This window comes from Rhizophagus irregularis, chromosome 10 (assembly GCF_026210795.1).
Source record: "Rhizophagus irregularis chromosome 10, complete sequence".
NCBI classification, from domain to species: domain Eukaryota; kingdom Fungi; phylum Glomeromycota; class Glomeromycetes; order Glomerales; family Glomeraceae; genus Rhizophagus; species Rhizophagus irregularis.
The window spans coordinates 4,476,617-4,491,413 of NC_089438.1; the positions used below are offsets into that span (position 1 = coordinate 4,476,617).

At 26.5% G+C, this 14,797-nt stretch overlaps 3 protein-coding genes across 3 annotated transcripts; all 3 read right to left on the reverse strand.

Moving 5' to 3' along the window:
- Positions 1 to 442: 442 nt before the first annotated feature.
- OCT59_002422 (uncharacterized protein) lies at positions 443 to 910 on the reverse strand (the record flags this gene model as incomplete). Its single annotated transcript, XM_025332825.2, has 1 exon — positions 443 to 910. The coding sequence occupies one exon, from the start codon at positions 908 to 910 to the stop codon at positions 443 to 445; it is 468 nt and encodes a 155-aa protein (XP_025166710.1).
- A 3,881-nt stretch (positions 911 to 4,791) lies between these two features.
- OCT59_002423 (uncharacterized protein) lies at positions 4,792 to 5,278 on the reverse strand (the record flags this gene model as incomplete). Its single annotated transcript, XM_066144496.1, has 3 exons — positions 4,792 to 4,981; positions 5,063 to 5,100; positions 5,219 to 5,278. 3 exons carry the CDS (start codon positions 5,276 to 5,278, stop codon positions 4,792 to 4,794), a joined length of 288 nt encoding a protein of 95 aa, XP_065995654.1.
- An 8,269-nt stretch (positions 5,279 to 13,547) lies between these two features.
- OCT59_002424 (uncharacterized protein) lies at positions 13,548 to 14,586 on the reverse strand (the record flags this gene model as incomplete). Its single annotated transcript, XM_066144497.1, has 4 exons — positions 13,548 to 13,900; positions 14,043 to 14,232; positions 14,302 to 14,350; positions 14,447 to 14,586. The coding sequence occupies 4 exons, from the start codon at positions 14,584 to 14,586 to the stop codon at positions 13,548 to 13,550; spliced, it is 732 nt and encodes a 243-aa protein (XP_065995655.1).
- Positions 14,587 to 14,797: the final 211 nt, after the last annotated feature.

Sequence of the window (14,797 nt, forward strand, 5' to 3'; positions counted from 1 at the left end):
TCTTGTTATAATTTTTTTTTCTTATTTTTTTTAAGGGTTTAATGAATAAAAATAAGTATAATGTGTGATAAATGTTTATCATAATATATAATGTTTATATGAATTTTTTTTTAATACAAAAATGAATGGAAAGAAATCAAAAAAAAAAAATCTACAACTAGAAATAAAAATAAATAAATAAAAAAAATTCTAATAATTTTTTTTTTAAAAAAAACAATAAAATGTAAATAAAAACGAATGGATAAAATAATAATAAATTAGTTTGGTTATGATTATCATGCACTTCCTCCACTACTACTATTACTACTACTATTACTACTTCCAACATTACTATTTTCACTTGATTGTCCATTTTTTTAATACTTTTTCCAACATTTTTAAACTAACAGGTTTAGTTAAAAATCCATCAACTCCACTTTCAAAAGCTAGATCTTTATCTTCTTCACGCACCAGCTAATCTAGTTAAAGCAATTATTAAAGGAGAACGTTTAGTAATAGTATTGATAGTACTATTTTCAATGATAGGAAAAGTCGGTGATGGAGGTATTGGTGATGGGGACGGTAAAGGGATTTTGTTGTTTTTTATCGATATTTTAGGTTTTAATAATAAACTTGTGATTGAAAATGAATTGTTTTGAAAAGAGAATTGATCAAGATTTGATACTCTTCTTTGTAAAAATCTATTCTTTTGAGTAAATGGTTTTAAATGATTATTTGATTCTGAAACTGGTGATAAAGGTGCAGTTTTGTTAAATAATGATGATGGAGGAAATTCAAAATTTGTAATTGTAGGTGATACAGCCGGAGATTTAGTGAGTGTTGTATTTGTTGTTGTTATTGCTTGAAAATTTCGGATTGTGAATTCTTCTTCAATTTTACGTATTTCTGCTGTTGCTACATTACCGTTCATTACAGCATTTGCACTTTGTTAACAACCCAAAATTTCCTAAATACATCGTGAAATTAATAGTACAATAATATCATAAAACATTGTATATAAACCATCATAAGATACTCTTGTAGGGGCATCGTACAACAGTCAGTATAGTAACATTAATTGTATTATTAATTTATTAACATATAATATGACTTTGTAAAGGTCAATAGAAACTAATTGATTTTATTAATAATTTAAGATGGTATGAACGTATGTTTTCACAATACATGTAATTTTCTGACATGTATTCTAGTTCCATTGGGACGAAATATCTCTTTAAAGTTTTCGATATTTGCCCTAAGCCCTATTTTTGTGAGGTATTTTACGTACTACGTACTAACTTTTATAATTTTAAAGACAGCTCGACAAATGACCCTTTATAAATTGTCTTTTTTTTTTATTATGATTATGACAGTATTATTCCATTTGAAATTTATTTATACTTTACTGTAATAACCCAGCAAGAAAATTTATAAGTATCATAACTTTATAATAAAAGATAATAGTTTTATTCATTTTATTAAATGATTTACATTATAATATCTTGATACAAAATTAGTCCAGCTTCATTCGACAAGAACCTGGATATCATGTGATTAGAAAAAGAGGAATTATCCAAATTATCTTGTTGCGAATTATTGAATTATTTCAAATAATTAGTAATAAAAATACCAAAATCTGACTTTAACTAACGTGATTCCCTAAAAGGACCAAGTAAAGTTTTAAAAATATTTTATGATGACGATTCGAAAAATGTTGGTTCAACATAATCATACTATAATGAGAAATTGAGAATTATGCATTATGAAAATCATCACCTGAGTAAAAAACTTTAGCCCAAATTTTTGTATTTTATCATAAATGATACTACAGACGGCCGTTTAAGGAAAGCATAACAATTAATAAATAAAAGAATTTTTTTTTATATGAAAATAATTACAATATAATAACAGATAATAAAATCTATGATTTAGTATCTTTTTTTTTTGTATCAACGTAAATTTTTTTGGTAGTACATTGTTCTTTATGTAACATTTATTTGGGTTACACATGATTAATTTATAATAAGGATTTCGGAGTCGATAATTCCGACACCGACTCAACCTTTTTGTTTCAAAATTCATATTTTTAAAAGAATTTTAAAGCTTTATAACATATTTCATTATGTCATTGGGTAAAAATAAATTAATTAATAATGCAATTAATAGAGCATATGCATTAGTAGATTACAATGTTCATAATGATATACACAAACAACATGAATTTCAAAAACAAAAACTTCTTGCTGATGAATCACTTACAGAAAATGAAAAATCTGAAGCAATAATAATAATAACTAAAACTTATGATAAAGACAAACTTACTTTTAATGAAGGAACGAAAAGAATTTGTGAAAATTGTAAACAAGATTGTTTAGCTACAACATACTGCGAACTTTGTGTTCGAAATTATTTAAAAGCTAATTTTTTAAATTGGACATCTGGAAATGATATGATCGATAATTTAATACAAGAATGTCAAATGAAAATATTTGCACCACGTCTAATACCAGAATGGATTCCATATAATAATTTTAAAAATATTAAATACCTAGCAAAAGGAGGATTTTCAGAAATTTATACAGCAATATGGATTAACGGAAATTTTATTGAATGGGATTCTAAAGAACAACAATTAAAAAGATTTGGAGAACAAATGATAGTACTTAAAAGATTAGATAATGTTGAAAATGCAAGTCAAAGTTGGTTTGAAGAGGTTTGAATTTTAAAATATTTTAAATTTCATTAATAATATCTTAAATTTTAATTATATTTTTTTACTTATAGGCAAGATCACATTTAAATATAAGCAATAAATGGAATGTTATTGTCCAATGTTTTGGATTAACACAAGATCCATCAAATGGAAATTATATGCTTGTAATGAATAGACTGGATACAGATTTAAGAAAATATTTACAACATCATAATCAGCTTACATGGAAAGAAAGAATTCAAATTATTACTGATATAATTAATGCACTTGGAAGGATTCATGAAGAAAATGCAATTCATAGGGATTTGCATTCTGGAAATATATTATTTGGAGAATATTTTTTTATTAGTGATCTTGGATTTTGTGGGCCTGCAGATAAACCATTAAAAAGTATATATGGAAATCTTCCTTATATAGCACCTGAGGTTATTATTGGAAAAGAACAGACTTATAAATCTGATATTTATAGTATTGCAATGCTTATGTGGGAAATATCGTCTGGACAACTACCATTTAATAATTATGAACATGATTATGATCTTGCAATGAATATTGTTAATGGTATAAGACCAAAAATTGTACCAGGAACTCCTTTAGAATATAAAAATTTAATGAAACAATGTTGGGATGCTGATCCATCAAAAAGACCTGATATTATTACACTTCGGAATAAAATGAGAGAAATTAATTTATTTTATCAAACTAAATCAAGTGAATTATCTCAGAGTGAAGAAAATAATAATTTTGAGGTAGAAAACCATACCGGCAGTAGCAAACTATTTACAAGTAAACTTTATCAATTTGACAATCTTCCTGAACCAAGAAATGCAACAGAAGGTATTATATTAATCTTTATTAATTGTTTAAAAGACTATTAATTATATTAATTATTTTTTTAATTTAAATAATAATAGAAGAACAAGAAGGTGTAAATTAAGTAATTCTTATACAATTTTAATTCATAAAAATTAATGATAATATTTATTTTTTTTTTAGAATTTCATAGTAACAAATCATATAATTTTCATATTCCTAATAATAGTAAGTGCAATTAAATTTATATATTATATAACGAGGCGTTATTTATTGATTTACTTTGCTTTTTTTAGTTGATGATTTTAATAAATCAAGTAGTAAGAAAAATAGCACTTCAAAAATAAATAGCATATTTAAAGGTAATTGAATTGCATTTTATTTTGACATAATCAAATGAATAAATAACTTATATTTAAGGTTTTTTAGTAAGCAGCAAAAAGTTATCCAATATATTTAAAAGAAGCTCAAAAAATGGCAAGTAAAATAATTTAAAATGTGTTGATTTTATTTTAATATTAAACATGATTTATTATTTAGATGATTATAAGATTGAATCAATGCGAAAGCGAATAAAAAAACTTCATATTAATGATAATGGTATAGTAAAACAATTATTTAAATTCTTAAAATGATTATTCTACAGTATTTTATGATTTTTAATTTATATTTATAGACGAAGAAGAAGTACATAACAATCCTAACCTTCATTCAGAAGAACAAGATGAATTGGAACTTCCTGATAGTAAGAATTATTTTTAAAATGTTTAAAATTTACCATAGATTAAATTTAACGTAATATTTTTTTTTCTTTTAGATATTTAGATATGGATGAATTATATAAATTAGATAACATTATTATACCTGATTTTTTTTCTTATCATAAATTATTTAAACACTTATGAAATTTCTTCAAGATTTCTTAGTTTGTAATTTGAATAATTTATTTTTTTATTTTTATTTTTTTCTTTCTCATTATATTATTATATTAGTAGCGTAAACTGAACGCGTTTTTATTAAATAAATTTTTAAGTATATTTTTAAATTTAAATTTTATAACATTTCATGCATGGTAATATGATACAATATATATATCATATAAATATAAATATAAATAGCGTATAAGTTAAAGTCACGGTGATCGTTAATATGAATGAAATGCTGCAAAATGTCTTTGTCGAAATTTCCAGAATTATTCATAATTCTGGATCTAAAACACATACAATATCCTTCACGACCGCATCTTCGGTAATATAGCGCTCTCACTAACCCAACATATATTTATTTTACATTTCTTTCCATTTATCAGTATTATATTGATCAAATTGTATATCGGAATCGGGAAAGGTAGCTAATAATGAATTATCAACTTTACCACTAGGAGATGATAATACATTATCAATAGAAGAAATTTGTTTTGGAGAAGGTTTAAAACGAAATATCGCACTATTACGACGAGAAGATACATTGTTGTTACTATTATTATTGTTATTATTGTTCGTGATAGAACATTTTTCTTTATTAAAGTTTTCCATTCCACATCCTTATAATACTTACTTGGATTTGATATTAAAATCGATATCGCCATAGATATTCTATGAATGATATTATTATTGTTATTAATATGATTGTTATTATTATTAATTTCTTGTATAGAATTTGAAATTTCTTTATCAAATTAATATAGAAGTATCCAAGAATTTTTTATCGTACAAAAGATTTTATCGGATTTGGTTTTGAAGATGGTGAAGAATTCGGCGGAGATGTTGGCATTTTATTGGAATAAAATATGTGTGGTTGATAAAAGTTGTTATTATGTGATTGTTTTTGTGATTGTTATTTAGACTTCGGCAAAATATGATTGGAATGTCTTATTATTGGTTTTTTTTTTTAACAAAAAAAAGAAAGAAATAGGATTAAAAAAAAATATATCTGTATTTAAAAAATTTGTCTTCTTTTTTTTTCGTAATATAATTTTTTTAGTTTGAAAAAAAAAAGAAATTTATACTACTATACATATATAATCGTGTATATAAATTTAAGTAAAAAAAAAATGTTAAATGGTAAAATATAAAAATGTTATGTATATAATATATATAAAACGTGAATAAGGACGGAACAAAGGCAGTACACTTTCATAAGTTTCACAATATCAGCAGTAACTGGGAAAAGTAAAATATATTATTATAATTATTATAAGTTATTTATTTTCGTAATATATTTTTTTTTTCAAGTTCATAAGCTTTCACTAGCAAAACGAAAAAATTATTATGCAACCAAATAAATCACCAGTAAAAACAGTAAAAAACTACAATCAGTTACACATATTGAGAACTTACAACTGATGTAAATATTCTTCAATAATTTCTTTAGCAATATTAAAACTAGGAATACGGAAACCGTTAAAGTCTGTTGCAACTGAAACTAAGTTCGACTGAAAATTTGTAAATTTTTAATTGTAAAAAAATATTAAAAACTTCTTTCTTTTTTTTTTTAAAAAAAAAAGAAGAAACAAAAGAAAAGATGATTAGTATTCGTGCAAAGACAATTATTTCAGGGGTTCAAAAGGACACGATTATGCAAAAAAGGAAACAGTGGTGATTTTTGTGGAATGTTTTTCAGAGAAAGTCCTTCGTTCCTTTTTTATTCAGTGAATAAAAAAGGAACGAAGGAACTATTTACATTTTCCTCCTTTAAGTATCAAACCATCAATCACTTTATAATTTTTCTGTAGGATTATAGTAAAATTGTTTAAGTTCCATTGCGAGAAAGTATAGTAACGTAATATTGAAATTTGTAACAGAATGAAAGTAAAAAGTTTATTCCGTACAATTTAAAGTAATTTGAATTGTGTAACATGGAAACATGATATGTCTGCACCTGACCTATTTCGTATGTATTTATTATGGTTAGAGCCTATTAATAAAAAAGGTAATCATATTTCATTTTTAGTATTATTCCGGACAATGTGAGCGTCCGCAGCAGATCAACATCGCTGATTAAAGTATAATGGATTAATGGATTCTTTATAAACCGGGAGATTTATTTTTTTAAAAAATACCTTTTTTTCGGTTCTTATCAAACTGAAAAAATGTTTTGTTTTTTATATTTAAATAAAATTATTTAATCTCGGCCGATCGATTTTAAGAGATGGAAAAATGACTTTCAAAAACTAAAAAAAAATAATAATTTCCTTTGATATCACGTATAAAAAATTTCTCAGACAATTTCTTTAAATCACATAAAAATTTTAAAAAAATTACTTATAATAAATAATAGATACAGTAATTTAACGAATAATCTGACCGATAGTTTATTTATTCCAATACGTGAATAACTGAATAACGTGATATCTAACCATGTGCAAATTAATTTTTATAGCTAATTAGTTACTATATCTGTATATCATTATCCAAAATAATTGTAAGTTAAATAAATGATTAACTTAAAATCTGTTGATATAATTCATAAATATAATTTATTACATCTTAATAATATATACAAATTTTACAAAATTTTTCCAATATCAACTGATTTCAACCAATAAAAACTTTTGAATAATTTTTTGTATAAATCAATATTAAGTGATCCTGACGCAATATAATTATAAATAGAATAGTTATAACGTTATCATTGTCGTGTAACATTTTGGATGAGTTAATTTTTAAATTTCTATTCCGCTTATTTCGAACCGTTTGACATTTTGTCTTAATTTTAAATATCATCAGGAAAATTTTTCACTTAAATCCACATGGAAATCCAAATAGAATATTGTGGCTCTAATATTTTCCAAATATCTGTAGTATTTTCGGGATCCGGTCAAAATCGCGACGGGTCAAAATCTCGAATTCTAATGCTGGTCAAAAATATCACGTGATTACGCATAACTCTGCATAACGCGGGCCAACTGTCGGGATTTTGACCCATTCGGGATTTTGACCCGTCGCGATTTAGACCCATAACCGTATTTTCGGCATAGATCCACAAAATTCGATGTGAAACCGCGTAGGGTATATGGGAATGTGTGGAATTCCACATATTTCTGAACTAATCTATGTAGAATTACGCGGACTGATCTACCTAAAAATTTCATGAATCAAATTTCTAATATCTGAATAGAAACAAATCCCGATTAAATCTTTGGAACAACTAAATAAACTCAAAATACGCGTCTAAATAATTTGTATTATGAAATGGTTTTTTTTTACTGTAATATAAAATATTTCTTGTTCTTCAAAACTGGCGACTGGCGACTGAAGAATTATAGGCGTAAAGTATATTGTAAGCGTAAAGTATAAGAAAAGGTATTTAAACCTCTCTGATAATAAATAAAAATTAACCAATTATGATATTAAAATTGTAAAATGTGAATTAAATTATAAAGTTCGGGTCGACCAAAATACTTCTATGTGTGTCTAAAGAAATGAATTAATAGTTAACACCTAATTATACGTGACGTGAAGACAGACATTAATGACCAAACCATGTTAAATAATAATAATTGAATGAAATATATTTTTTTATAAATAATATGCATATTATTATACATCATTTTAAGTCTAATTTTCCTTAAATAAGCTTATTATTAATAAATTATAAATAAATTCGTTTTATAATAATTATTCTGCAATTTTTACAAAATTGACCATCATCATAATTGCTGTTTTGGCACGATGGATTTCTGCCAACAGATAAGAATTTTTTACAATAAATATTAATATGGAAAAATTAACTAAATTGGTTCAAACTGCCTGTTCCTATAAAATATTTTTTATCACGTGGCTGAGTTTTTCAGAATTTTTTTTATAGGGTGTTTATCGCTATAAAATCAAAGATATTGATGCAATAAAAAATCTCGATAATATTAACCAAAGTCTTATCCGTGCCATCTAGAAATGGGAATAATATTGCTAATAATTTATTTATCTAAATATTATTTTTATAATACAATTAATAAAATTATGTATTAATTAGTCATTTCATGTATTAAGCGACTTAAAAATTTAAATTCAATGTAGTAAAAACATAAAGTCATAAATATCGTTACAATGTGTATAAAATTTAAAACTATTTTGGATAATTAAAAAAAAATCATTTTTTACAACATCGTATAATCACAACTCAACATATCGTATATATATTAAAATTATTTATTTAATTTCAAAGAACTAACGCTACACAAGCAACTGTTCAGCAAAGTATTATTCCTTTATTTTTATTAAAATCCTAATAAATTATTTATCTTAGATCAAACTAATAATAAAAAAATTATCTAAAATACTGTTTAATTTTTTCATAAATAAATCACAGAATATTAATTGTCTATACAATAAAATACATTGGTTTAAGTTGATCCCGGTGCGAAAGCAACGGGTAAATATAAACATAAATTCGGTTTGGATTTTCTAATAGAAAATTTGTAAATTTTTTTTTTTTTTAAACTATCAAAATAATAACTTAATGATTTATAATATCAGTGGACTTCATTGAATTTTTATTCATTTTGGATTTTTGGTTACATTTTAAATGTATTATTTTATTTCTTTGTTAAAACTTCTAGTACTTACCAAATTGTCCTAATAAAAAAATCTTAAGGAAACCGAAAGACTGACCTTTTTTTTTATTAAATCGGTTTTTTTAATAAAGTTCGTTAAAATATTAAACTTTAAATATTTGTTCTTTCTATTTACTAATGAATAATACGCCTTGTTACAACATTACAAAAATATACATACTATATATATATTCGAAGAGAAAAAAAAACTCTCTTCCCCCTTTTTACTATAAATCCGCAGTAAAATTAAATTTTTCGGAAGCTAAAAAATTTTTTTTTCCTTTATTAAAATACAGTATGGAGACGATATTAAAAAAGAAAGAGTTTTTAAAAAAGTTTTATTTAGCAACAAGTTACGCCTTATCAAAATACAGAAACATAGGTGGAAAAGTACGAGAGAAACCTATGAGAAAATAAGCAGTAACTAGTAACTTCGATAATACTATAGTCAAAGTGAGCCTTTTCGAAGAGATAGGGGAAAATACGAACACTAGAGGCAGAATTGACGGAGCTTATTATAAAGGTTTGTGGTGAAATAGCTTATGAAAGCTACGAAAGAGACACTACTCACCTTGGGAAAAATAACGCTTCTTTTGAGAGGATGGCTGCGGCAGACGAAAAAGAATGATAAGGAACATGTGGCAGGAGCCAAAAAAAGGGAAGGGAAAAGGAACGAATAATTGCAGAGATAACGTCGAACAATGATAACGCCAATCAGAAGCACAAAAATATAAAGAAAAGGAATCGGAAGACAAGGATGGATAAAACTTCCATAAACCTCCCGATACTGCCACCCGAGTATGACGTAAAAACAGATCATGTTCACGAACTATTCTTGTATGACATACCGAAGCGCTGGAATGAAATTTAAGTTCAAGAAATGGTCAACAAGATTAATGATAAGGTGTACTCGATTTCGATCAAGAAACAGTATAAATATCAAACGGTTAAAATAAAGGTTAAGTTACAGGACCGTTTCGATAGATCGTTTTCAGGTGGAAATTTCGGGATAATTGTTAGCGGTAGTTTTGTAAGGTAGTATGATGGTAAGTCAACGGTGAAAAATAGGAGAGAACGAGATAAATGGCAGCTGTGGAGGGAGGTATCAGATAAAGAGATGAAAGAGATGGATGAGGATGAGCCGAAATACCTAAAAGCTTTGACGGCTTCATATCCTAAAATCGCATTTTCGAAAGTGATAAAAATCCGGCCTTGGAAAGTTTTGACTTATTTTTTAAGTCGCAAAAGGACCTGGAAGACACACTATCGAAGGCGGCTGAAAAAGGAGATGGAACAAAATGGGCTTCTCAGACTTTCAAGGAGGTGAAAGACCAAGTGGAAAGAGAACGGAACGAAAGAAGGAACCAACGAAACTTTAGAAAACAAGCGCTATTCGAATGACAAGAAAGAAACCTCTCGTTTGGGTCGATAGATTCGGACAAAATTCAAGGTCGTCATGAGTGGAGCTTGGACAGGCTCTTAGGAAAAGAAGGAGAATATGAGTAAAGTAGTGATACATCCCTCGGTCGAACCTGAAGAAGTAGTAAACGTTGTCAACAACCTTAGGAACGACCTCAATCACGTGATCCGGAGAAGGCAGACGACGCAAAAAAAAGAATGCATCGAACGTCTTGTCAATAAATCAGATAATTACGAATTAATAGAGGATGATGTGGTTGAATTCATTAACTAATATAGTAAGATACAATACAAAGGAGCGGAGGAAGTAAATGAAGAGGGCGACCGCCATTCTGGAAGCAGATTACGCATCATTTGGTAATAAACGAAATTGTGGAGCATAATATTATTCCACAATTTAAACCATATAGCTCTAATCGGTATATCGGATTCCAAGTAAAAAGGAGCTTTGCAGAAACCCGTGATTTGTTACCATGCAGTTAAGAAATTGCCATCAAATCACAACGATCTATTATCTAACACGTGACGATATGGTAATCAAACGATCTCGTGAAAGTGTTGATAACATATCTTTACGAAGTTGTAAAATGCTATTAAATAAGTGGTAAATAGGTGGTAAATAGGTGGTAAATAACATCGAGAATTAGTGGTGAAAATTAATCTAAGATATTTCTTAGATGTATTAAATAAGTATTAAATATTGGGGGTCTTCACAAAACCCGTGATTGAGATTGGGATTGGGATTATTGGGATTGAGATCAGCTTGAAATTGAGATTAACGTTTCAATCTTGATTCACAAATTTTTGTGTTACATTAGGTTAATGATTTACCGTTATGCTTTAAAAATTTTTTTTTTTCGTACTTTCTTTTAAAATTTTACATAAATTTTTATAATTACATATTATTTTCTCAGTAATGAACAGGGAATTCCAAATTTCAATTTGTATATTAATAATTATTATACTTATTAAATATAATGAATTTGAAGAAAATTTAATTGCTACTTATCAAACTGAACAAGAAGAAGAGGAAGAAAATTTTAACATTTTACCTTTAAACTTGCTATATTTACAACTTAATAGAATAGAAATTAATGAGTGCATCAATTTAAGAAGATTAAATAGATCAATATCTCAGTATTGGTTTAATGAAATATGTTTAAATATGCAAGATTTTGAATTTAAAAGACATTTTAGGTTAACCAGGTCTACATTTGAATGGTTATGCTGTGAAATAATACCACATTTAAGAAGAGAAATTACAGGACCTGGTATAGTTGGACTTGCATGGGAACAAAAGGTTGGTGCATCATTATGGTTTCTTGCTACTGGAGAATGTTTTAGGTCTATAGGTAATAGGTTTGGAATGGGGAATCAACTTTTAGTTATGCATTAAGAGATTTTATTAATGTAATAGTTACAAAATTTCTAGCAGAAAAAATTGTTTTTCCAAATACAGAATCAAAAATTAATGAAATTACAAATGGATTCAAAGGTACTGGAAGAATTCCTAATGTTATTGGAGCTATTGATGGTAGTCATATACCAATTAAAGCACCTCATCTATTTCCTGTAGATTATTTTAATAGAAAAGGATTTTATTCAATTGTTTTACAAGCAGTAGTTGACCATAAAAAAAGTTTTTTAGATATATGTGTTGGTTGGCCAGGTTCTACACATGATAGTAGAATTTTAGTAAATTCTAATCTATATAATAAGTTTAATAATTTAGTAACAACTTTTAATAATAAATACATATTAGGTGATGGAGGATATCCGAATCTTAGTTGGTTAATAGTTCCTTATAAAGATATAGGTAGAGGATTAATTCAAAAACAAACATATTTCAATCGTAAACATTCACAAACAAGAATCAAAGTAGAACAAGCTTTTGGTTTATTAAAGGGTAGATGGAGATGTCTTCTTCATAGTTTAGAAGTTTCATTTGAAATAATACCACATATCATAACTACTTGTTGTATACTCCATAATATTTGTGAAGAAAGACGCGATTTTTTACTACCAGAAGAACAATATCATGATACAGGAACTGATGTAAATAGTGAAACAAATGTTAATGAAACATCAGAAGGTAATGCTATAAGAAATGCAATATGTGATTTATTATGGAATAATCATCAGAGGAGATATTTAAATACAAATGATAATTAAGTAATAAATCAATGAATTAAAAAAATTACAAACATATATTTTCCAATTTATTTCATAAAACATTTAAAAGAATTACATTATTTATTATTGGGTGCATGAGCTATCATTTCTATCATTTTTATATTCAGAATCATCCAATTGTGCAAAAGATGGTAAAGATGTTTGTAAATTTCTTTGCAAGTACATGAAATTTGAAGAAAATTGAGGCAAATCATCTATAAATTGAATTAAAATTAAATTAATTAAATTAAAATTAGAATTGAATTTAATATAAAAAATCAGATTTTGATCGTAAAATAAAAATTTGAATTTGTACGTGACGCAAAAATCAAAATTTAAATGTGACGCAAAAATCAAGATTTGAACGCAACACAAACATTTGAATTTGAACGTGACATATAAATAAACTTAATATTACCATTGGAATTAATAATAGAAAATTTCTTAAAATACACTAGTGTGCGAAACACGGGTCACGTGACTTTAATCTGTCACCCATGTCACACCCTTCTAGTTTTCCATTTTTACTATTTATTCTAGGGACAGAGAATTTTTTCAGTAAGAAAAACCTTATTTGTCACATATTATATGTCGCGCCCTATAATTTCGGCCAAATTTATAATTCCAGCCAAAATTTACCCGAATTTCCATTTTTGGATACTGGAGTAACGTTACACAACCCAAAAAAGGCAATTTTGATTCTCAGTAAAAATGAAAATTCGTTACACAAAATTCCAAAAAAGGAAATTTTTATGTAGATCACCGGAAAGTATGATAAACACGTGATCCGTGTTTCGCACACTAGTGTACAAATAGTCTTAATAATAAATACCTTGTAAATTTTTTTCTGATTGATTATTTGAATTTCCTTGAGAAGAACTCAAACATTCTGTAATATTATTTAATAAACCAAATAACATCATATCTGATTGTAAGCAATTCTGACCTTTCCCTTTGATCTCTTTTTTCTTTTTCTTCTCTTCTTTTGTCAAATTCTATTTGCCTAATTTCTTGTTGCTCCATCCACTTTTGAATAGTATTTTCCAAAATAGCTCCATGATTTTTGGATTTTTTTCTGCTTTGATTATCTACATTAACATCAACTTCTTTATTTTCACGTTTATTTGTATATTTTCTACCAATTTTAGGGAATTCATATGTAATTTCTGTCTTGTTACACACGTCGAATGACCAAAAACAGGCAAAAAAAATGGCTAGAATTGCATAAACTATTCGCAAATTTATATAAACTATTTACAAATAGTATAGGTTAATTCGCAAATAGCCAAAAACAGCTAAGAATATCCAAGAATAGCCAAAAATAGCCAAGAATAGCCAAGAATAGCCACTGCTTTTCACGCCATTTTTTTTGCCGATTTTTAGCATTTCGACCTGTGTTATTGTCTTCAAAATCTTCTTGCGCAAGATCAAAATTTTCTATTCTTGGTAAGGGTACGGAAGAATCAATACAAGATTTTGGATTTAATGTAGGCCTATTCTTATTCAAAATTGCCTCAATCTCTTCTTTATATTGAATAACAATGGGAGGTCCACCACTTTTTTTTGAAGCTGCAAGTTGCGACTTAAATAAAAAAAAATTTATTAATAAATTTAAATAATAAGTAAAGAAAATTTAATTTTAAATAAAAACCTTATAATTATCTACTAAATTCTTCCACTTGTTAGCAATTTGAACAACACTATAAGATTGTTCAAATTCAAAAGTCAAAAAAAAAGCTTCAGCATCTTTCCACAATTAAACACTCTCTGGATTAGATGTAGCACCACATTTATACTTTAAATCTTCAAGCTTTTCTTTATGTTCAAGAAGAAAAGACAATAAAGCTTTAATAGCAGGTTCAGTCCATCTGACTCTTGAAGCTTTAATAGGTTTCTCAGTATTTTTATCTTTTTTATTTTCGTGGGTAGATTCCATTTTTTTTTATTAAAAAGATCACAAACTTTTAGTGTTTAAAAGAAAACGGTTTAAGGAAAATGACAAAAAAAAGTTCGCATTTTGCGATAGTTTCACGTTCAAAAAGTATTTAAATAAAAAATATGCATACATTTTTTAAATTGAAAAAAAAATTCAAGAAAATTTGCAAGGTTACCCTATAAAAAATATGTATACGGTTTTTATACTGTAT